This window comes from Schistocerca serialis, chromosome 10 (genome assembly GCF_023864345.2).
Source record: "Schistocerca serialis cubense isolate TAMUIC-IGC-003099 chromosome 10, iqSchSeri2.2, whole genome shotgun sequence".
NCBI lineage: Eukaryota > Metazoa > Arthropoda > Insecta > Orthoptera > Acrididae > Schistocerca > Schistocerca serialis.
Window position 1 is genome coordinate 202,236,713 of NC_064647.1, and position 22,377 is coordinate 202,259,089.

Here is a 22,377-nt window from a genome sequence, read left to right on the forward strand (position 1 = left end):
ACATGAAAGTACAAGAGTCCCTAAGTCCTTGAAGAAGCTTCTGCAAGATGTTAGGTTATCAACTCTACACAGTAACGGAAGAGTTGTTACTTAAAATACATGAAAAGTGTATTCACAGTTGTGAATATTGACAACGATCTGCTGTATAATGGGATGATGACAGTTAAAATTTGTGCCGGACCAGGGCTCAAACCCACAATAAGTGGGAAATCCAGACTCGTGTCACGATCTGACACACATTTTCATTGTTATCGTCCCATTAGACGGCTGATGATTGTCCATATTCACAACTGCAAATATTTTTTTATCTGCAATGAAATCCCGCTTTTACACCTTTCAAGAGACTCGAAAAAATGATGTAAATGTGGGAAATAATGTTTAAGCAGTAAAAGCTACGTATGGGATCACCCCCCCCCCCCCCTGCAGTTTCGCACTTTATGTATGACATATGTACATAATAGGCATCAAAATACTTGTCAAGGTCTTGCTTATAATTTTTTTTTTCTCCCCATGCTTAGCACAACAAATTTCAAGAATTTATTCTTGTTGTCAAGTGCAAATATTTACACAAGTATTTTGTTTGGTGTTTGCATATGTGTTGTTCTGCATCATTTTGAGGCTGTCGGGTACTGTGCTTCCTCTGTTATCTAGAAAACCATGCACACACAAACTATCATCACGTTGCTTGTTTGTCAAACATTGCAAAAAATACATGTGTAAATATTCACACACAACAGCGAGAATAAGATCTCAAAACACAGCATGCTGAGTACAAACAAATACATAACTGATGCTGTGTTTAAACCAAAAACTTACAATGCAGTGTGAGCAAAGGTGTCAGCTAGCACTACAAGTGGCCAAACTACAAAACACACTAACATGATTTGAATAATACAAAAGTGTCATGACATTGACAACAATCATGAAAATGCATATGTGCTGTAGAGACAGTTTGGAAATGACTGTGGTGGGTCCTGATACCTTTATTCAAACAAACCTAATTACTCCCACCAGCCACCAAGCCAAGCGGCAGTTAGTTGCGGCAGGAAATAAAACGTGAATTGTTCAGACTTTTACCCAGTTACCGGTTCAGATCTGTCAAATAGAACATGCTGGTGTCAAGAAACTTAACCACATAATGTTTGTAAACGCCGCTTTATGGCCAGTGCCGTCAGTTATGTCATTTCTTTTCTCCATGAACATTTTTTCATGAAGTATAAACAGCAGGAAAATTACAATCTGTTAACGTAAACTTGGGTGCAAGTTAATTTTGTGAACAGAGGAAATTTGATTGAACATAAGAAATGTCTTAAATCCAGGGGAACATTAATTCTGAGAACATAAAAGAGGGGTCATACTATATTTCATAATGGCTGTAGTCATTGTAGTCCTAAAGGAACTTTGCATAATAATTCTGAACAACCCAGGCACAGAAATATCATATAATTATGATGTAAAGGAGTCTCTACAGCCCAGACACCACTTTTGTGCAGTTACTTCACCATTGGATGAATATTGACTGTTTTAGTTATAAAAGAATAAAATTCTGTTCCAAAAGATGCTACTTATTCAGTGGCATTGTTAACCAAATAAATAATGAATCAGTAAATAATGTTTTTGTGCTTTATCCAGCACATTTGCTCCTGCTTGTTATGTTTTCAGTTGAGAAAGCAATGGTGAATAAGATACTTTTCAGCTCTGAATATAAGAAGGCTCGTGCATCCCTTATTACTTTTCACCTCTGTACTTATTTCAGAGATTCCAATCCTCAGATTATACTGATTATCAAGCAACAATAATGAACTTTGAACTGCTTTTTGTAGGGAAATTCTTAAATTCACAATTTTTATACCAAACTATGCTTTTGTTGCTTTACATAGTAACAGCTGAATTCTAATATGTATTTATGAGTGTGCCATATTTGAGCGAGCTACACATCACTTATCTCTTACACAGGATACTGCAGTATCATGACATTGAGGTGCCGTCTGGCTCGGAAAATGAAGAGGGGCCTCAGCAATCTAAGGAATCTAGCGGGCAAACTGCGCAGCAACAGTCCTCGTCGACAGGCCAGCCAAAGCCAAAGCGCAGGCGCACCAAGGCAGACAGCTCGACAACGAAGGAGACCCAGGAAACTGCACCGAAGAGTGGAGATTCGACAGCTAACAACAGTACACGATTAGATGACAGTGATGGAATCACGGATGGTACGGCCCAGCAAGGCAGTGGGGCTGTGATGATGGATTACAGCAATCTGGCCACGTTTGGAAACAACCTCACTGTAAGTGGCGACACAAATTGCAGCTTCATGTTGTCCTGATACCAGTGAGTGCTTTCCATTATGCCACTTATGGTAGTTAACTATCCTGCTGAAACACAAAGTAGCAGATTGGTGTAAAATATAGAGCTGTAATAAAAAGATACACACAGACTTGTGCACACGAGATGAAAATATGAGAGTCATTCTAAAATTAAATAAGGTTTGTTTCTCCTAATAATGAAATATAACTTGTTTTACAGCATACTGTTTTTCCCATGCAGTCATTGTTCAAATTTAAAAGTTTATCTTGGCTTCCTCAAGCTTTCCAATGCCCTCTGCCTCCAAAGTTGGTGCATAGTTATCAAATTACTCACCAACGTCCTCTGTCATATCGTTGTCATTTCCAGAGGGCTTTGTGCCCAAAAAATCCTCCAATTTCAGAAAAAGATCATAATAACTTGGGGCCAAATCCTGGCTATAGTGTAAATGTTCAAAAACTTCCCATTTAAACTGTGGAAGCAAATACTTTATCAACGCAGCATAAAGTGAGTGAATGTTGTGAAAAAACTTTCTTTTTAATGGTACACGACAGTTGGTGAAGGGTCTGACAGTAGGCCTATTTCTCCGTCAGGCATAAAGTCGATGAGTAGGAGGCACTTTCAGTCTCAAAGCACAGAGGCATCATCATTTTGTGACTGATGCCACTTCGTTTACTGGCTTTTTCTTTCTAAATTTTGAAGGGAAGCCCAGGTCTCATCACCAGTAACAGTGCAGTTCAAAAATTCCTGGCCTTCCTTGTCGTTCTGAGTAAGTAAAGTCAAAGTGCAATGGTGTTTTGGTCACAAATCTAAATTATTTTCAAAAGATCATTACTATTAACAATACTTTTGTGAGATTGTAATGTTCAATATGTAAGTTACCAATAATTAGACACACAACCAGCAACCCCCCCCCCCCCCCCCCCCCCTCCCTCACCTCCTCCCTGCATGCCTCGCTGAAAAATAAAGTAGCCTTAATGCATGGCACAATGTAGTGGAGTTTGACAACCTGTGGGATGAAAGTGTGAACATCATCTTCCTCACTTTGTCACCCCACTACACACATACTTCATACCGTGCATCTTACGATAAGAAAATTGAGACACATCATGTGTTTACCCTATTATAAAATGAATTTTTTTCCCAAATACATTGTCGTCTTATATTCACAAATTAAACTACTGCTGCTGAAGTCCATGTTCGTAATTGTTTAATAGACTAATAAATGGGGTCCATCTTAGATTAACAAATAAAGCTTTGGGGTTGGCATAAATTTACAGACGTAGCTTTCGCTATTAAGATCACATGCAGATTTATTTTGAAAAATTCAGGAAGGTAGAGCTGGGCAAATTACACTCAAATTTGAATGGGCTCAAGATACAGTGAAGTGCTTCATATGGTATCGACAGTGCTGGTACAGTCATGTTACAGTTGACTTGAACGGTACTAGTGCAAGGGATACATGAGAAATTAGGAACTGTGGGAATCTTTGCCACATACTTCAGTTTTTTATGGACTTCTACCATGCTTAAACCGCAGTTTAACTGAATCCATTTGTAGTCAGAACTGAATTACTTTAAAATTGCACAAATACTCAACAATAGTGTACATTTCTGCAGGATATGGTAAAAGTCTAGATAGGGGCCTGTGCCAAACTTACCTGTTTTGTGCAGCAATGTTATCAACAATTGCCATGAGGTACGATGGGAACAAAAGGGGTTGTCAGCAGCTGGTTCTATGCGGCCAATGAGAATGCAGCAGGCATATGATATGTTTGGAAGCGAGAGACATTGTTACATTCTTATGTCAGCATAGAAGTGAAATCTACTATGTATATGGGAGCTGGGGTGGTAGAGAAACAGTCGTGTTCTCAGGTCCCACCACAACCACAACTTTGAGAAGTTGTAGCATTTTCGAAAGAAATGGCCAAATATTTGTGGCAACAGAAATATAAATTTTGCAGCTGTGCTATTGGGATGATGGTGGTGGTGATTCAGAATACTGATACCACAGGCGACAGCCTTAGTAAGCAAAACGGTAATGAAGGTAAACAGTATTATAAACCTTTTCTTTTTATTTGTCCTTGTATTATCAGAATATATATATATATAAAATAGAGGGAAACATGTCTGCTTGTGTCTGTATGTGTGGATGGATATGTGCATGTGTGCGAGTGTATACCTGTCCTTTTTTCCCCCTAAGGTAAGTCTTTCTGCTCCCGGGATTGGAATGACTCCTTACCCTCTCCCTTAAAACCCACTTCCTTTCGTCTTCCCCTCTCCTTCCCTCTTTCCTGATGAGGCAACAGTTTGTTGCGAAAGCTTGAATTTTGTGTGTATGTTTGTGTTTGTTTGTGTGTCTATCGACCTGCCAGCGCTTTCGTTCGGTAAGTCACCTCATCTTTGTTTTTTTATATATATCTGCGTGTGTGTGTGTGTGTGTGTGTGTGTGTGTGTGTGTGTTTGCTTGTGTCTGTATATGTGTGGATGGATATGTGTGTGTGTGTGTGTGTGTGTGTGTGTGTGTGTGTGTGTGCGCGAGTGTATACCTGTCCTTTTTTCCCCCTAAGGTAAGTCTTTCTGCTCCCGGGATTGGAATGACTCCTTACCCTCTCCCTTAAAACCCACATCCTTTCGTCTTTCCCTCTCCTTCCCTCTTTCCTGATGAAGCAACCGTTGGTTGCGAAAGCTTGAAATTTTGTGTGTGTGTTTGTGTGTTTTTTTATTGTGTCTATCTACCAGCACTTTCCCGTTTGGTAAGTCATGGAATCTTTGTTTAAGATGATGAGACTTACCAAACGAAAGCGCTGGCAGGTCGATAGACACACAAACAAACACAAACATACACACAAAATTCAAGCTTTCGCAACCAACAGTTGCTTCATCAGGAAAGAGGGAAGGAGAGGCAAAGACGAAAGGATGTGGGTTTTAAGGGAGAGGGTAAGGAGTCATTCCAATCCCGGGAGCAGAAAGACTTACCTTAGGGGGAAAAAAGGACAGGTATACACTCGCACACACACCCATATCCAACCGCACGTACACAGACACAAGCAGACATTTGTCTGATGTACTATATATATAATAATGTTAACTTTTTAGGCAGATATTTTTTCATTAAGAGAGTTTGTAATTTTGATTAGTCTGAATACGTTAAAAAAATATTTTTGTCAAGGAGCCTCTTAAAAAACGGTGTTGCCGTCTTACACTCGCGTAAATATGATACATCACATATGCTTATATGTCTCATGAAAATGTCTTCTCTGGGTTGTAGGTTGTTCATGCTATAGATCAGAAACTGCATAATTATTAACTTCACAACAATAAGTAAACTAATTGACATCGCAGCATAACACAGCAGTAACTATGTAATGGCTAATACACTGCTGCAGGACCTTCGTGGTGTTGTTGTTGTTGTTGTTGTTGTTGGTGGTGGTGGTGGTGGTGGTGGTGGTGGCCAGAGACGGAGCATTGGCAGTGTGAAGTCTTTTCATTTCCTGCCAGTTCAGGAGCAAGGAGTCCAGCAACTATGTGATCTACAGACAATAAATATAGTGTGATGATGATGATGATGATGATGATGATGATGATGATGAGTCCCATACTCCTTTACAGAGCGTAGGGGAGCGACGCGGGAGACCCGCGTCACCTTACTAGGCAAGGTCCTAACGGAGGTGGTTTGCCATTGCCTTCCTCCGACCATAATGGGGATGAATGATGATGATGAAGACGACACAACGACACCCAGTCATATCGAGGCAGGAAAAATCCCTGACCCCGCCGGGAATTGAACCCGGGAACCCGTGCTCGGGAAGCGAGAACACTACCGCGAGACCACGAGCTGCAGACACATCTTAATTCGGTAGATTTTAATTGGGAGTGCAGGTTGTGGGTGAACAAAGTATCGCAATGGGGAAGGAGTGCCGGCCGGTGTGGCCGTGCGGTTAAAGGCGCTTCAGTCTGGAACCGCGTGACCGCTACGGTCGCAGGTTCGAATCCTGCCTCGGGCATGGATGTGTGTGATGTCCTTAGGTTTAATTAGTTCTAAGTTCTAGGCGACTGATGACCTCAGAAGTTAAGTCGCATAGTGCTCAGAGCCATTTTGGGGAAGGAGTAGTGCAGAGAAAGCGTATTTTGTAACAAGTGTGTATAGTTTGCTTTCTTTGCTGAGAAGGAGTGTAGGTAATACTCGTGATGCATTGAAAATTGTTTCATCATTCTATAAAGAAACTAGTTATAATAAGCCGTACCAATTGTGTCATTGACTCGTTAGTTTGTTGTTTAATAAACAAAAGCTAAATGTCATTTATATTTCACCATTTTAGAAACAAGTGTTTGAAGAAAATTCTTTTTCTATGATCAGGTAGACATCAGGTATTACCTAATATCTGGTAGTTCTTGGGGAACAGTGTTCTCAGAAAGATTGGGAACCTCTACTCTAGGTAGAATAATTTTTTTCTGAATGTTTCTTTGGCAGGTAGGTTCCATATAGATCTGTGCAAAGGAGAGCCTGAAAGTTGGAGAAAATCTCATAAACAAAACACTGATACATATTTAAAAAGGAAGAGAGATGCTAATGTCCTTTCCTCAGATCATATCATAGATTTTATTGTAGCTACACATCATCAAATAGAAATAGTTAACACTCGATCAGATGTATAGTTGTGTCCATAAATAGCTGTGAAGGTTGTGCAAGGGTTTTTTATTCTCCCATTTACCTATATTGTTAACAAAATTCTGTGAACATGTTGCTTCCTTTTCTTTCAGATTGAGACCTGAAAGCCCACTCACTTCGACATTATGTACCTTGTCCTCCTCCTCCTCCTCTAATAAATACATTGCCAGAGTATTCAACTTCAGTCTTTCGGAATCAAATTACATTGTCTCCTTAGTGCTGTGGGTCTTTTGTGCATGTTTTTGTGGTCCTCAGTCTGAACACTTGTTTGATGCAACTCTGGTGTATTCTGTGCAAGCCTCTTCATCTCTGCATGAGTACCGTGGTCCACACGACATAAACTTGCTTACTGTATCTGGTCTCAGTCTTCCTCTATAATTTTTACCATCACACTTCCCTCCATTACTAAACCGACTTTCCTTTTTGCCTTCTCAACCAATACTTTCTTTCAGATGAAAAGGATAAATTGCTGCTCACCACATAGAGTAGACGTTGAGACACAGAAGGCACATTGAAGGAGGTTTTTAAACGTCTAAGTTATTGGACAAAAAAGTCAGTGCCTGCCAGTAACCCAGGGCCTCCTCTTTGTGTTGAGTAGCAATCTATCCTTTTCACATTGTCATTATTTCATTGTGTATTGTTTGATACCGTCTTTTAGTTATTTTATGACAAAAAGCTCTTGTCTCCACAATTCAGTGAAGCCCTTCCTCATTAGTTTCTCAATCTACTCATTCAATTGACATCATTCTTCTTCGCTACCGTGTTTCAAAAGCTTTTGTTCGCTTCTCATCTATTCACTTGTGTATGAGGCTACACTACAAAAAAAAATACTTCGTGAAAAGATTTCCTAACAGCTAAATTTCTGTTGAATGTCATCAGATTTTTCTTATGTGTTAAAGCTTTTCTTGTTATCGTGAATGTGCATTTAATATCATGTTTACTTTTATTTACTTCTTACTGTCAATAAATTTAATGACATTAACCCTTCAAACCAGTAGCTTTTGTGATAGCTCCTTGCTGGCTGGTGGTTGTTTACACAGCATTCTGTTATAGCCATGCAGCGTGTTATTTAAATTACTCTAACACAAAAGGTAGTTGTTAAAAATTAATGATTCTTCCAGAAATTGTTAACAATCATCAATTACTGCATTTAAAACACACACAATCACCTAAAATGAACTTGTGTAGTATACTCTTAGAAAGAGAGTACTGAGTTGGTCTTCTCTTGTTATTTTTCCACAGTTCTGTTAAGAGCTGCAATCTGGAATTTTGTAAGTGCATATTTCTTTGCCGCTCTGAAATATTTAGTAGCATTCTAAATATTTCCGTCTACCACTTTAAATGTGTTTGTTCTTTCAACGAGAACTATTTGTACTGCACAATTTCTTCTGTTTTGCTCACTTCCTGGCAAAGATTGCCCATCAGCACAGATACGCCTCACTTAACTAACAAAGTAGTGTTGCTCATGGCAGAGGACCAAATTTACCAGCGATACAGCAGCTGGCAAGTACAGTAATGCTCTCTCTCTCTCTCTCTCTCTCTCTCTCTCTCTCTCTCTCTCTCTCTCTCTCTCTCTCTCCTCTCTCTGTAACTGTCCCCAACTAGTAGGTTCAGTGACAGTTTTATTTCCTTATATGTCCCCAACTAGTAGGTTCAGTGACAGTTTTATTTCCTTATAACAGGAAGCTAACTTGAAAAATAATTTAATTGTAGTTCATTTTTCACAGCTATCATAAAATACAGTCAAGTTTTTCACTAGTTACTGCTCAACAAAGTTAATTTACATATCCCTATACCCTACTAACAAAACATCTCCCAATAAGACAAGAAAAAAAAACAATTGACAGTGTTGTTGTTGTGGTTTTCAGTCCTGAGACTGCAAGCTGCTTCATCTCCCAGTACCTACTGCAGCCTACATCCTTCTGAATCTGCTTAGTGTACTCATCTCTTGGTCTCCCTCTTCGATTTTTACCCTCCACGCTGCCCTCCAATACTAAATTGGTGATTCCTTGATGCCTCAGAACATGTGCTACCAACCGATCCCTTCTTCTAGTCAAGTTGTGCCACAAAGTCATCTTCTCCCCAATTCTATTCAATACCTGCTCATTAGTTCTGTGATCTATCCATCTAATCTTCAGCATTCTTCTGTAGCACCACATTTCGAAAGCTTCTATTCTCTTCTTGTCCAAACTTTTTATCGTCCATGTTTCATGTCCATACATGACTACACTCCATACAAATATACACATACTTTCAGAAACGACTTCCTGACACTTAAATCTATACTCGATGTTAACAAATTTCTCTTCTTCAGAAACGCTTTCCTTGCCATAGCCATTCTACATTTTATATCCTCTCTACTTCGACCATCATCAGTTATTTTGCTCCCCAAATAGCAAAACTCCTGTACTACTTTAAGTGTCTCATTTCCTAATCTAATTCCCTCAGCGTCACACGACTTAATTCGACTACATTCCATTATCCTCGTTTTGCTTTTGTTGATGTCGGAACACGTGAGGCAATACTGACCATACCACTTATCTTTGAAAATAGATTAAGGAAAGGCAAACCTACGTTTCTAGCATTTGTAGACTTAGAGAAAGCTTTTGACAATGTTGACTGGAATGCTCTCGTTCAGATTCTGAAGGTGGCAGGGGTAAAATACAGGGAGCGAAATGCTATTTACAATTTGTGCAGAAAGCAGTTATAAGAGTCGAGGGGCACGAAAGGGGAGCAGTGGTTGGGAAGGGAGTGAGACAGGGCTGTAGCCTGTCCCCGATGTTATTCAGTCTGTATATTGAGCAAGCAGTTAAGGAAACAAAAGAAAAATTCGGAGTAGGTATTAAAATCCACGGAGGTGAAATAAAAACTTTGAGGTTCGCCGATGACATTGTAATTCAGTCAGTGACAGCAAAGGACTTGGAAGAACAGTTGAACGGAATGGACAGTGTCTTGAAAGGAGGGTATAAATTATTGTTAAAAAAAGAAAGGTGTCCATGCAGTGTCATGGAATTCATCCTCTCGGTGTCTTTGGCCTGCACTGCAGGCACAACAGTAGTGCTGACTCACCTCAGATAAAATAAGTAAATAATAAGTAAGAACTAAATCTCTGTGAAGGAAAAATTAAACATATTAAATAAAAATTCCATGAAGACACTGTATCTATAAACTTTACGGTAAACTTACAAATCATAGCTAAATGTGACATTACAAGTGATAGGACCAGTGATAGGGGTATAAATGTCCGTGTCAATTTTGTGGCAATATACGAGTACTTCGCCAGATTATCACCAGGCACTCGCAGCTGTTGAGTACATACTGAAGTTCCCTGCTTGAAGCATTAATAGTAGGCCACTGTCCCGGTTCGCCGGGACAGTCTCTATAATCACTTTCGTTTTTGTGCTATTAGGTAACACCACTGCATGCTTGAAACTAAAATGTGACTGTGCTTAACCACGTGACAAAGGAAGTTCCTACTTCAGTCAGGACCACAGTTTGTATTGCCAAGTAATGCTGCATTTCTCATTTAAAAAATATTCAAGGGAGACAAATACTTTTTCAGGTCACCCCCATACCTGCGTCTGCCGGGCCAGTCGGTGGGAGACGACAGTCCTCCGGTGCGAGTAGCAGCCACCACGCCGGCGACGAGGACCAGCCGCCACCTGTCCAGGCCAGCTTCGAGTTCCACGGTGCGGGCGGTGCACCACGGGGAGGTGGGGAGTGGGAGCAGTGCACTGCATCCCTGCAGTTCACGGCTGACACCAAGCGCCTTTTCCAGACGCTCCAGCGGCCCTACGGCTCGCACTCCAGTTTCATGCGCCACCTGCTACTCTTGGAGAAATACTGGCGACAAGGTGACCGTCGACAATTGCTGTATTTGTTTTTATTCCTCTCAGGTGTACCAACTGATGCAGTTGATATTTTGACAGTGCACCCTCCATCTTCAGGTAATACCTGTAGATTGAGCGTCTTTGCCAAAGCACTACTCCTTTATACTCTCTTCAGTCATCGTCCCTTTATTCACTACCTGGTCACATGTTGTGTTGGGTGGAGTGATAGGGGGACAAGACCACAGAATGCCTTGCATGAAACACAGTCGCTTAGTGCTTCTACCGTCTTTGCTACATCACACTTCCTTCATATAAAATCATTTACACAAAATCAAACAGCGAAAAATCCAGTATCGAATAATGACAATATTATGAAAAGGATAGATAGCTTCTCACCATATACTGGAGATGTTGAGTCACAGGTAGACCACTAAATTAGTAAGTAGGCCGAAAGCTTACTGATTTAGCAGTCTCTTTGTTGTGCGTATCTGTGACTCAGTGTTGCCACTGTATGGCGAGAAGCACCTGCTTCAAACTTCTCTTTCTCTCCTTCCCCCTCCCCTCCCCCAATCCCTTCCTTCACTATCCAGCCACCTGCATGCCAGATAGAGTGGTGGTGAGAAGAGATGTGGTTGCGGAGTGCCGAGTGTGAACCCATCGTTCAGTGCTTCTGCTGCCCTCTTTGTGCACAGCAGTCCCTCTCAGCCAATGCTGAGTGTTGGGTCCCACAATTTACTGAAAGAGAAGCTACTGTGTCTGTTCAAAAAATTACAGAACGTTCATAACTTCCTGCCAATGACATGTTGGAGCAAAATGTGGTTGGCATCCCTGCACACACCTGTGTTTAATGTGTAACTGCTGAAAATTTAATTGTCGGTGTCTGTTAGTTATTGTTCAATGCTGTATTGAGTAGAATGCTGAGTCATGCAGTTCGTGTGTTTCGAGATGGAAGAGTTAGAAGAACAGTGTGTCAGCATTATATGTTGTGGCGTAACAAGCTTGCTACGCCACACTGGGAAGGGAGCCGAAAGAAAGGCACGCGTACACACACGCCGACTGGCGTCAAGTCTGGAACAGGATAACTATTGAATGGTAGCAAGAAAAGTACGTAGCTGCTTTATACTTAACTTTTATTCTTTGATGAATACAGCGTTCTTCTTGAGACATTTATACTATAACTCTCAAAGTAGGTAAGGCTAATGGCGCCTTGCTAGGTCGTAGCCATGGACTTAGCAGAAGGCTATTCTAACTGTCTCTCGGCAAATGAGAGGAAGGCTTCGTCCGTATTGTCGCTAGCAATGTCGTCGTACAACTGGGGCGAGTGCTCTATCGTATCTCGAGACCTGCCTTGTGGTGGCGCTAGGTCTGCGATCACCCAGTGGCGACACGCGGGTCCGACATGTACTAAATGGACCGCGGCCGATTTAAGCTACCACCTAGCAAGTGTGGTGTCTGGCGGTGACACCACATTCCTCCCCCGCAAATCGGCGAACGGTCGTGTGATAAGGCTTCCGCCCGCCGTGGGGAGGACCCCATGTTGACGTATGCGATGAGGTGGGGAGCCTAACAACAGGCGAGGCTGTGCCACCCGCACCCGGCCATTCGGTCCGAGGGGATCTAGGAAACGCCTGAAAACCTAGTCCAGGGTGCACGTCAACATGCGGTGTATGTGCCCGTAATGAGACAGGAGGGGCCGAAGGGTCGACCTCCATTGCGTCGGGGTACCCGATGCGCGATGACGTCATGTGGTCCGGAGCGGGCAAGAGGTCCATGGCAGAGGACGGCTGGTCACGGGAAGCGATCAGCGGCGCGTGACCCAGGGAGGCGCTTGGCGGCTGCAGCGAAGCGTCGAATGCGGGCGGCGCCGGCGGGAGAACAGGCGGCGGCGGCGGCGGCTGCTGCGGCGGCGCGTCACCATGGGGCAAAATGGAAGGCATCATCGGTAACACCTGGGGATGAGGCGAGCCAGTAGATGGGTCCCCAGGGTGCTGACCGGACGGCACCGTCGCTGAAAGCAGACGGGGAGCGGCAGAACCCGTGCGACGACAGAGGCGCAGCTGATTGAGATGCCGACGCACCTCACCAGAGGCCCCCAAAACCAAATACATCGCGTGGCTGAGGCAGCGAAGAATGCGCCCTGCGAGCCAACGCCGTGAACCACGATAGTTGCGATAGAATACAACGTCGCCTGGAGCAAAAGCAGGAGTCTGCCGCTGCACAGGAACCTGATGCGGCGGATGCAGCAAAGACATCAAGGTTCGATGAGGACGACCGTGGAGCAACTCAGCCGGCGAGCGACCATCTCGGGGCTGAGAGCGATACGAGGACAAAAAGAGCAACAATGCGTCCTCCCGAGAATGCGACTCTTTCAATTTCAACATCTGTGACTTGAAAGTCCGGACCAATCGTTCAGCGGCACCATTTGACTGAGGCGAAAATGGCGCGGATGTCCGATGTTGAATACCATTGGCCTGGCAGAATGACTGAAATTCTGCGGACATGAATTGTGGGCCATTGTCGGAAACAATAGTCTGCGGAAGACCTTCAATGCAAAAGATAGCAGACAACGCTTGGATGGTGGCGGAGGACGTCGTGGAAGACATCCGGACAACAAAAGGAAAATTACTGAAGGCATCGACCAGAACCAACCATCGAGCATTCCAGAATGGACCAGCAAAATCGATGTGCAAGCGTTGCCAAGGGAAAGTGGCTTTTGGCCATGCAAAGACTTTCCGCGGCGGTGCGGATTGTTGTTCGGCACACGCCATGCAAGAAGAACACATATTCGTAATCGCAGCATCGATTCCGAACCAAGTACAGTGCTGACGAGCAAGTTGTTTCGTTCGCACTATACCCCAATGTCCTTGGTGAAGAAGCCGTAAGACAGAGGACTGTAACGAACGTGGGACCACGACTCGGGACTGATCATTATCAGAACGCAACAACAAAACACCACGTCGAACAAAAAGTCTCTCCTTGTGAGCAAAAAATCGGCGAACCAACGGATCCTCAATCCGCGACTTTGACAAAGGCCATTGCGTAGCAACAAAACGCAAAACGGTAGCAAGGACAGGGTCAGCAGCTGTGGCTGTAGCTACACGACGAAAATCAATCGGAAACGATTCGACCACGTCATCGGTTTCCGAATCAATGAACAGGCAAGCAAGTTCGGAAGAATCGAATGCTTTATCCTCAGCAACAGGCAAACGGGACAACGCATCGGCGTTTCCGTGCTTAGCAGTGGACCGATACAAGATATCGTAGCAGTACTGCGAGAGGAAAATAGACCAGCGAATGAATTTCTGTGCTGTACGTGGAGGTACAGGCTTGGTCGGATGAAAAAGCGATGTCAAAGGTTTGTGGTCTGTGATGATGGTAAAGTGACGACCATACAAGAAATCATGGAACTTAGTAACACCAAACACGAGAGCCAAAGCTTCTTTCTCTATCTGGGAATAATTTCTTTGCGCAGACGAGAGCAATTTGGACGCAAAGGCAATAGGGCGATCATGCGAGCCAACTTTGTGCGCAAGCACAGCACCGATCCCGAAATCCGACGCATCAACCATCAACAAAAGGGGTTTCTGGGGATCGAATGGCGTAAGGCAAGTATTTGAAAGCAACGCCGATTTCAACTGGCGAAAGGCGCGTTCGCATTCCGTCGTCCAGACGAACGGAACACCCTTACGGCGTAAGCGATGAAGCGGAGCTGAAATGGAAGAGGCATTGCGCAGAAAGCGATGATAGTAGGTAATTTTACCCAACACACTCTGCAGCTGCCTCACATTTTGCGGCGAAGGCAATTCTTGTATGGCACGGAGGTGCTCTGGACTCGGATGTATGCCTTGGGTATTGATGACATGGCCCAGGTATGGTAAGTCACGAGCAAAAAACACACATTTGTCCTTCCTCAAGCGAAGACCATTTTGTCGCAAGACCTGAAATAATGTTCGTAGGTTCGCAAGATGATCGTCTTCTGTCTGTCCGGAGATCACTGTATCGTCCAGATAGTTTGCTGCAGTAGGGACCGACGCACAAATAGTTTGTAAATATTGCTGAAACAATGCAGGGGCGGATGCACACCCGAACGGCAGTCTTTTGAACCTGTACAATCCAAGATGCGTGTTAACCACCAATACGCGCTGGGATTCGTCGTCCACCGGTATTTGCAAGTACGCATCGGCTAGGTCCAACTTTGAAAAATATTTTCCCGGGCACAGTTTAGCAAAAAGATCTTCCGGGCGGGGCAAAGGAAAAGTAGCAGTCACTAGTTGTGGATTCACTGTGGCCTTGAAGTCCACGCAAAGTCTCAATTTTCCGGAAGGTTTTGGCAAAATTACTAAGGGTGAGGCCCAGAGAGAAGCTTGCACACGTTCAATTACACCCTGTGATTCTAGATCGTTTAGTGTTCTTGCGACCTCATCACGCAATGCGTGAGGAACATTGCGCGCTCTGAAAAATTTCGGTTGCGCGTTGACTTTCAGTTCCAAATGTGCTTCATAGTTTTTAGCGCAACCTAAGCCCGGTGCAAAAATGTCTGCAAATTCGTCACACAGACGAGAAACACTGTCTGAAGGCACAGTTTGATTCACTGATAGGACCTGATTTACAATAGACATGTTAAACAATTGAAATAAATCTAAGCCAAACAAGTTCACTGCAGAAGAAGAACGAAGAACGTAAAATGACACAAGTTTTGTTTGTCCCTTGTATGTTGCAAGAAGAGTGCACTGTCCTAACACAGGGATCGGCTGTCCTGAATAACTTTTTAGCGTAACATTTGCGGCACGCAACGGAGGTTTGCCCAGTTGTTTGTACGTGTCGTGATTGAGCAATGAAACTGCAGCTCCGGTATCGAGCTGGAATGGTATGACCTTGCCATGAATGTCCAAATCTACAAAAAGTTTATCGTCCTGCTGACGACAAGAGCGACTGTTTTGTGCAATTTGAACAGACACTGGTACAGAATCACTTGCTAATTGACGTGATTTCCGGCGACGTCGACGCACACTGTTTGTGGGACGAACACAGTCACTGTTAGAGAAAGTGTCACTGGACGAAGTGGAATTAACTACATGAATGTCCATGGGCGAAGGTCCACAAGCCTGAGTGTCCTCTATTCTTTTCCGGCGCGAAGCAAAGGGCCGGGAATGGTTGTGATTGTCTGATCTGAGCTTTTTCTGGCAAACACTTTGAACATGTCGTTTCCTATGAAAGAAAAAGCAAATAGCTTGGCGTGACGGGCAATGTTCACGCGAATGTCTAGTAGCACACCGCGGGCATGATTTCACTGCATTTGTGTGCTGGCGCGGCACACGTGGCTTAGAGAGCGGCGGCAGCTGCTTCGACGTGCGCGAGGGCAATTTACCGGGCCGCGCAGCTCGCCCGGCGGGCCGGTTAATGTTACACACGGCTGGCGAAGTTTCAAAAGATTCCTGAGCACAGTCAAGTGTGTCTTGTCTATCCAATATGTCTATCACTTGTTGAAGGGAGGGATTAACTAGTTTCAAAATTTGCTCCCATATGCGAACATCAGAAACGTTCTGTGCAATTGCATCACGTACCATTGTATCTGAATAAGAAAGACCACAGTCACAGTCAAAAGAACACTCCCTAGTAAGTCCTTGCAATGTTGCTACCCACTCCCTATTAGTTTGACCGGCCGTACGTTTCGTACGAAAAAACGTATACCGTTTTGCAACCACATTAACTGTTTCTTTGAAATAGGCATCTTAAGCAGACAAAATCTCATCGTAGGACAGAGTTGCTACGTCGCGTCGGGGAAACAATTTCACTATCACACGGTAGGTGGACACACCGACACAAGAAAGCAAAAACGGTTGCCGCTCATTACCTTGAATTCTGTAGGCGGCTAGATGAAAGCCAAACTGGCGGGACCATTCCGTCCACGATTCGTGCGCCGGGTCGTAGTGCCTAAAAGGCGGTGCAACTGCGAGTTGTGGCTGCGGTAGCGGTGAAGCGGCGGCTGCCGCATCGTGTTGCAGTGCACGTTGACCCTGGACGAGCTGTCCAAGGGCATCCAATAACGCCTGCGTCTGCTGATTCGGCAAGTGATAAAATTCGGACAGTACATCTGGAGATTGTGGCGAAGCCATGACACAAATAAATGTAAGCAATTAGAAAGAACAAGACCCTTTCCGTTGCCTCGTCGCCAATCTGTTGTGGCGTAACAAGCTTGCTACGCCACACTGGGAAGGGAGCCGAAAGAAAGGCACGCGTACACACACGCCGACTGGCGTCAAGTCTGGAACAGGATAACTATTGAATGGTAGCAAGAAAAGTACGTAGCTGCTTTATACTTAACTTTTATTCTTTGATGAATACAGCGTTCTTCTAGAGACATTTATACTATAACTCTCAAAGTAGGTAAGGCTAATGGCGCCTTGCTAGGTCGTAGCCATGGACTTAGCAGAAGGCTATTCTAACTGTCTCTCGGCAAATGAGAGGAAGGCTTCGTCCGTATTGTCGCTAGCAATGTCGTCGTACAACTGGGGCGAGTGCTCTATCGTATCTCGAGACCTGCCTTGTGGTGGCGCTAGGTCTGCGATCACCCAGTGGCGACACGCGGGTCCGACATGTACTAATGGACCGCGGCCGATTTAAGCTATCACCTAGCAAGTGTGGTGTCTGGCGGTGACACCACATTATATATTTTGTGAAACTCAAGAAAATGTTTATAGGGGCACACCAAATGACACAGGAAACGTGTGGTGACGAGTGTTACGAATGGTTCACACAGTTTAAAAATGGCTAGACGGACATAAAAGATGACCCTCGTTCAGGACGGCCTTTGACATCTACCGAAGACGCTCATTTCAGGAACGTCAGTGAAATTTTGCGTGCAAATCGATGACTGACTGTCAGAGAGATTGCAGAAGAACGTAGTATTTCAGTTGGATCACGTCATGAAATCCTGACACAGCATCTTGGAATACATTGTGTTGCCGCCAAGTTCATCCCACGACTCGTGAGTGAAGAGAAGAAACACCTTCAACTAGCAATCTATGAAGAACTTCCGGGTCGCACAGATGAGAATGTAATGTTCCTTAAGAGATTCGTCCAGTGATGAAATGTGGGTCTACTTTTAAGATGTTGAGACCAAAGTTCAGTCTTCACAGTGGGTCGGGAAAGGGTCTCCAAGACCAAAAAAAGCTCATCCGGTTAGGTCAGATTTCAAAGCCATACTGATAGTTTTCTTTGACTTTGAGGGACATGTTGTGACCCCTGCAAGAAAATGTGAGAAGGAAACAGCCTGAAATGTGGCAAGACAATTCGTGGCTCTTGCATCACAATTATGCACCTGCATATTCATCCCTGTTGGTGCATGACTATTGAACAAAAAACAAAACCACTGTGCTGCCTCATCCTCCGTACTTTCCAGACCTTACCCCTATGGGCTCTTCCACAGGCTGTGTTCTCAGTTCCATCTCTAACCAGACAAATATTTGTGACAACACAAGGTAAGTTTCGCAGCTGCCTTCTGAGGATGGTGATGAGGATGATTACAAATAGTGACACCACCAAAATACACATAGACTAAGATCAGTGAGTATACTTATTGTCCACTATATAGTTTGCTGTACCTTTTGGCACCAGCTTGTATAAATAATTGTGGTTAATAGCAAGGTGTGTGTTTTGAGACTGGGCTTGTCAGCCTGAAACTGCTAACCACTACAGCTGAATCAGTGCAATTGAGACGGACGAAATTAAAAAATTATCCAGTTTCCTCAGTTGTGGCCCTACCATTCTGTGGCAGCATGCCTCGAATAAGCAAGTGATACCACAGACGGCAGGATAAGTAAACAAACAAAGGCAATGAAGATAAAAAATTAATGTCAATAATTATTTTTGTTTATTTTATTTATCCATGTATTATCACAATAGGAGACAGCCAATAAATGGCATAAGTTTAGAATAGGTGTAACATTAACTTTTTAGGCAGTTCTCTTACATCAATAAAAGTTCATAATTTTGATTAGAAAGAATATGTTAAAAAATAATTTTTTTGTGTGGGAGTATCTTGAAAAAGATGGTTGTCTTATTTTCAGGGTGATCTTACTCTCTGACAAATACAGTATATTCATACACACCTGTGAAATATCTTGCTGATCACAGTGTTGTTTTTTTGCAGGTGATCTGGTCCTGTCGCCGCGCGCTTCTCATCGAGCAGCTACATACGTGTCCAGCGTCCAACATCGTCTCCGTGCCTTCGACTACAATCCTCTTCAGAGTAACAGTCGTCCCCAGCAAAAGCCCTTGACATCGTCACCTAGTGCTTCCGATGCGGCTCGCAGAGGGATGGTAACGGAAACCAACTCAGTCTCGGTTATACCAGTGGGAGTGTCCGGTGAACCAGAGCCCCACGTCTTAGAGTTACCACTCCGTTCACCACCTGCCACAGCCAGTCCATTAGCTGTCCAGGGACAGCACATAGTCAGTCGATCCCCCGGCACCAACGGCGGTATGCGCAAGGTAATTACTTCTTCTTTGATCGTATTTTGACATGTAGTTTTGTTGTACAGTAGTTATAGATCTTAGCCTGTACATTGAGCTAGCCAGGAAGAAATTTGGGAAGGCAGTTAAAGCTTAGGGAGAAGAAATAAAACTTTGAGGTTTTCCAACAGCACAGTAATTCTGTCAGAGAATGCAGAGGATTTGGAACAGCATATGATTTCAACGAGTAGAGTCTTGAAAAGAGATAATACGATGGAAAAAAATTTAAAATTGGGGTAATGGAATGTACTCAAAACAAATTAAGCAGTGCTGGGGGGAGGGGGGGGGGGGCATTAGAGACACGGTACACGAGTTTTGCTATGCAGACTATCGTTAGCAAACAGAATTTCTGAAAAAAGACACACTTATTCATATCAATTTGAATTTAAGTGATAGGAAGTTTATTGTGAAAAATTTGTTTCGAGTGGCGCCTCATATGGAAGTTTAATGTGAATGATAAGCAATTCAGACAAGAACAAAATAGAAAATTTTGAACTATTGTCCAGACTACAACCCAAAAGTCTCGGCTTCGATTCACAGTCAAGACTAGTGTTTTTTATTTGTCACTTAGCCTTTCCTTTATCTCTGGCAGTGTTTATCAGTGTTAAATATGTCAAGTTGCTCTTTGCTTCAGAGTTCTCATTTACTGTAGTCCCCTTTAACTAGCTTGGTAAGTCAGATAATGGAAAGGGCATATCAGCTACAAAAGGACAGTGTCTAATAAAGCACTATTGTGCTAAATAAGTGTTTGGGTTAATGGCAGCTTTACCTTAAAAATGACTTTTCAGATGTTTAGGCTGATAGTAGACGTATACTAGGTAAAATTATCTCTGTCAGGATGCTGCCTCTTTTCTCTAAACTTCATGTTAAACTCAACAAACTGCAGTTGTATAGATAATTTATTACAGCTCATCAGTCTGTATGGAAAAAAAACTATAATTGTTTGGATCGGCATTAATCATGTGTTAGAATTGGCTGTGAAAGGTTAGCACTGAGCATCAGTTGCAGCAATATCTTCATGGCAGACCAATCATTTGCATTGAAAATTCTAAGCAGTGGGGTTAAAGAATTCAGTTGAGACAAAACTCAGAAGGAACAACCTGTGCTTTCTACATGGAGAGCTGGCGATGCTGAGAGAACCAGAAACATAAGTTTCTCACTACAAACAACACTAATTTCTTCTCACGTAAGTAGTGACTTCCTTTATTGCAGCATTTAGCAAGTTCATGACAAAAGGCAACAGAGTTAATTTCAATATAAATGGAACAGAAGTAGTTAACCAGTATGGTGAAGTTACACCTACCTGAAAAATGGAAAGGGGAATGTTCAAGTTCGATGCTGCCAAATACGTAGATGATGAGATAGTACAGTTGTCATGTACCAGTACAAAAAGAAGTAATAATTTTGACTTTCCATTTTAGTGGTGGTTGTAAATATTTCCCCTGAATTTTTTTTCTCTAAGGCCCTCAAAGAATATTCTTGTGTGGAATATCCCCTGTGAAATCTGGAATACAATTTCAAATTTCTCAGGTTTCACCGTGATAAGCATTCTGTTGATTTTTTTAAAATTAAGATTAAATCTTGAGGAGGAAAGGATGGTAGTCCCTTTTGCATGTAATGATTTCCAGGAATCTTGTACAGCAGAATCCAAACATTATTGCTTTTTCGTCCTTGATTAGCATTCCATGAATTTGTGGAAGATGGCTGACTGCCGTTCAGAACTATACAACCTATGGATAATGTCAGACCAAGTATGGCAATGTATGCAACACACTTACTGTCAGACAAAGGAAAAGCAGGAGAATGTAACACCATAACTGTTGAATTGCTCGTAACTTCACAAAAACAAAGAAACACCTTTGTCTCCGTCCAACAGCTGTTCATACAGTTTTGACAGCAATGTTTCATTCTTTTCCCATTTTATACGAGGTCCTTGTTGGATACTATATTCCTGGTATATGTTGAAGTATATCATCATTACATACTAGTGGCAACTCCTTTTCCTGGCAACCAATACAGTTACCATTTCCTGAAAATTTTTGATTAATGTTCTAATCCCTTGCCGATTTGAAACAGGGGTGTCTGGAAGTCTGACAACAAGCTGACCTTTCACTTTCTTTTCTTGATCACCATGCCACAAAGTGTACGTTCAGTGAGGAGTATTCATTGTTCTAAAGTTAACAACATTGGTAGAATGTTCTAAAAAATTCAGCAATATACAATTAATACAGGTGAGGTATATGTTTCTTCTTGTCTGAAGGCCAGCTGCCTGGAAGCAAAGCATTCTACCCGCAAGAAAAGGTTGTCCACACTGTTACAAGCCCATGCAGAAAATACACACATCAAAAACAGTTTTCCATCACCTTTGTTCTGAGAGTTCCGGAACCTGTACAGAAAATTGGAATAGAGATCAACATAAACATCATGTTCACCCTTTTTATTGCTCACGAAAACCACACATTGCATGTTGTTCCACCATACATGAGACCTTCAGCGGTGGTGATCCAGATTGCTGTACACACCAGTACCTCTAATGCCCAGTAGCATGTCCTCTTGCATTGATGCATGCCTGTATTTGTCGTGGCGTACTATACACAAATTCAGCGGGCACTGTTGGTCCAGATTGTCCCACTCCTCAGCAGTGATTCGGCGTATATCCCTCAGAGTTGTTGGTGGGTCACGTAGGCCATAAACAGCCCCTTTCAATCTGTCCCAGGCATGTTTGATAAGTTTCATGTCTGGAGAACATGCTGGCCACTTGAGTCGAGCGATGTCGTTATCCTGAAGGAAGTCGTTCACAAGATGTGCACGGTGGGGGTGTGACTTGTCATCCATGAAGACGAATACCTTACCAATATGGTTGCACTATTGGTCGGAGGATGGCATTCACATATCGTGCAGCTGTTACGGCACCTTCCATGACCACCAGCGGTGTATGTCGGCCCCACATAATGCCACCTCAAAACAGCAGGGAACCTCCACCTTGCTGCACTCGCTGGACAGCATGTGAAGGCGTTCAGCCTGACCTGGTTGCCTCCTAACACGTCTATGACGATTGTCTGGT

General features: G+C 43.2%; 1 protein-coding gene across 1 annotated transcript in view; it reads left to right on the top strand.

The window, feature by feature from the left end:
• Positions 1-22,377, top strand: part of LOC126424687 (mucin-17) — a 166,358-nt gene that overhangs the window by 104,773 nt on the left and 39,208 nt on the right. The window contains exons 13-15 of the mRNA XM_050087414.1: positions 1,957-2,281; positions 10,532-10,823; positions 18,952-19,292. Of these exons, the coding sequence (XP_049943371.1) occupies positions 1,957-2,281; positions 10,532-10,823; positions 18,952-19,292 (958 nt within the window). The remainder of the gene's footprint in view (positions 1-1,956; positions 2,282-10,531; positions 10,824-18,951; positions 19,293-22,377) is intronic.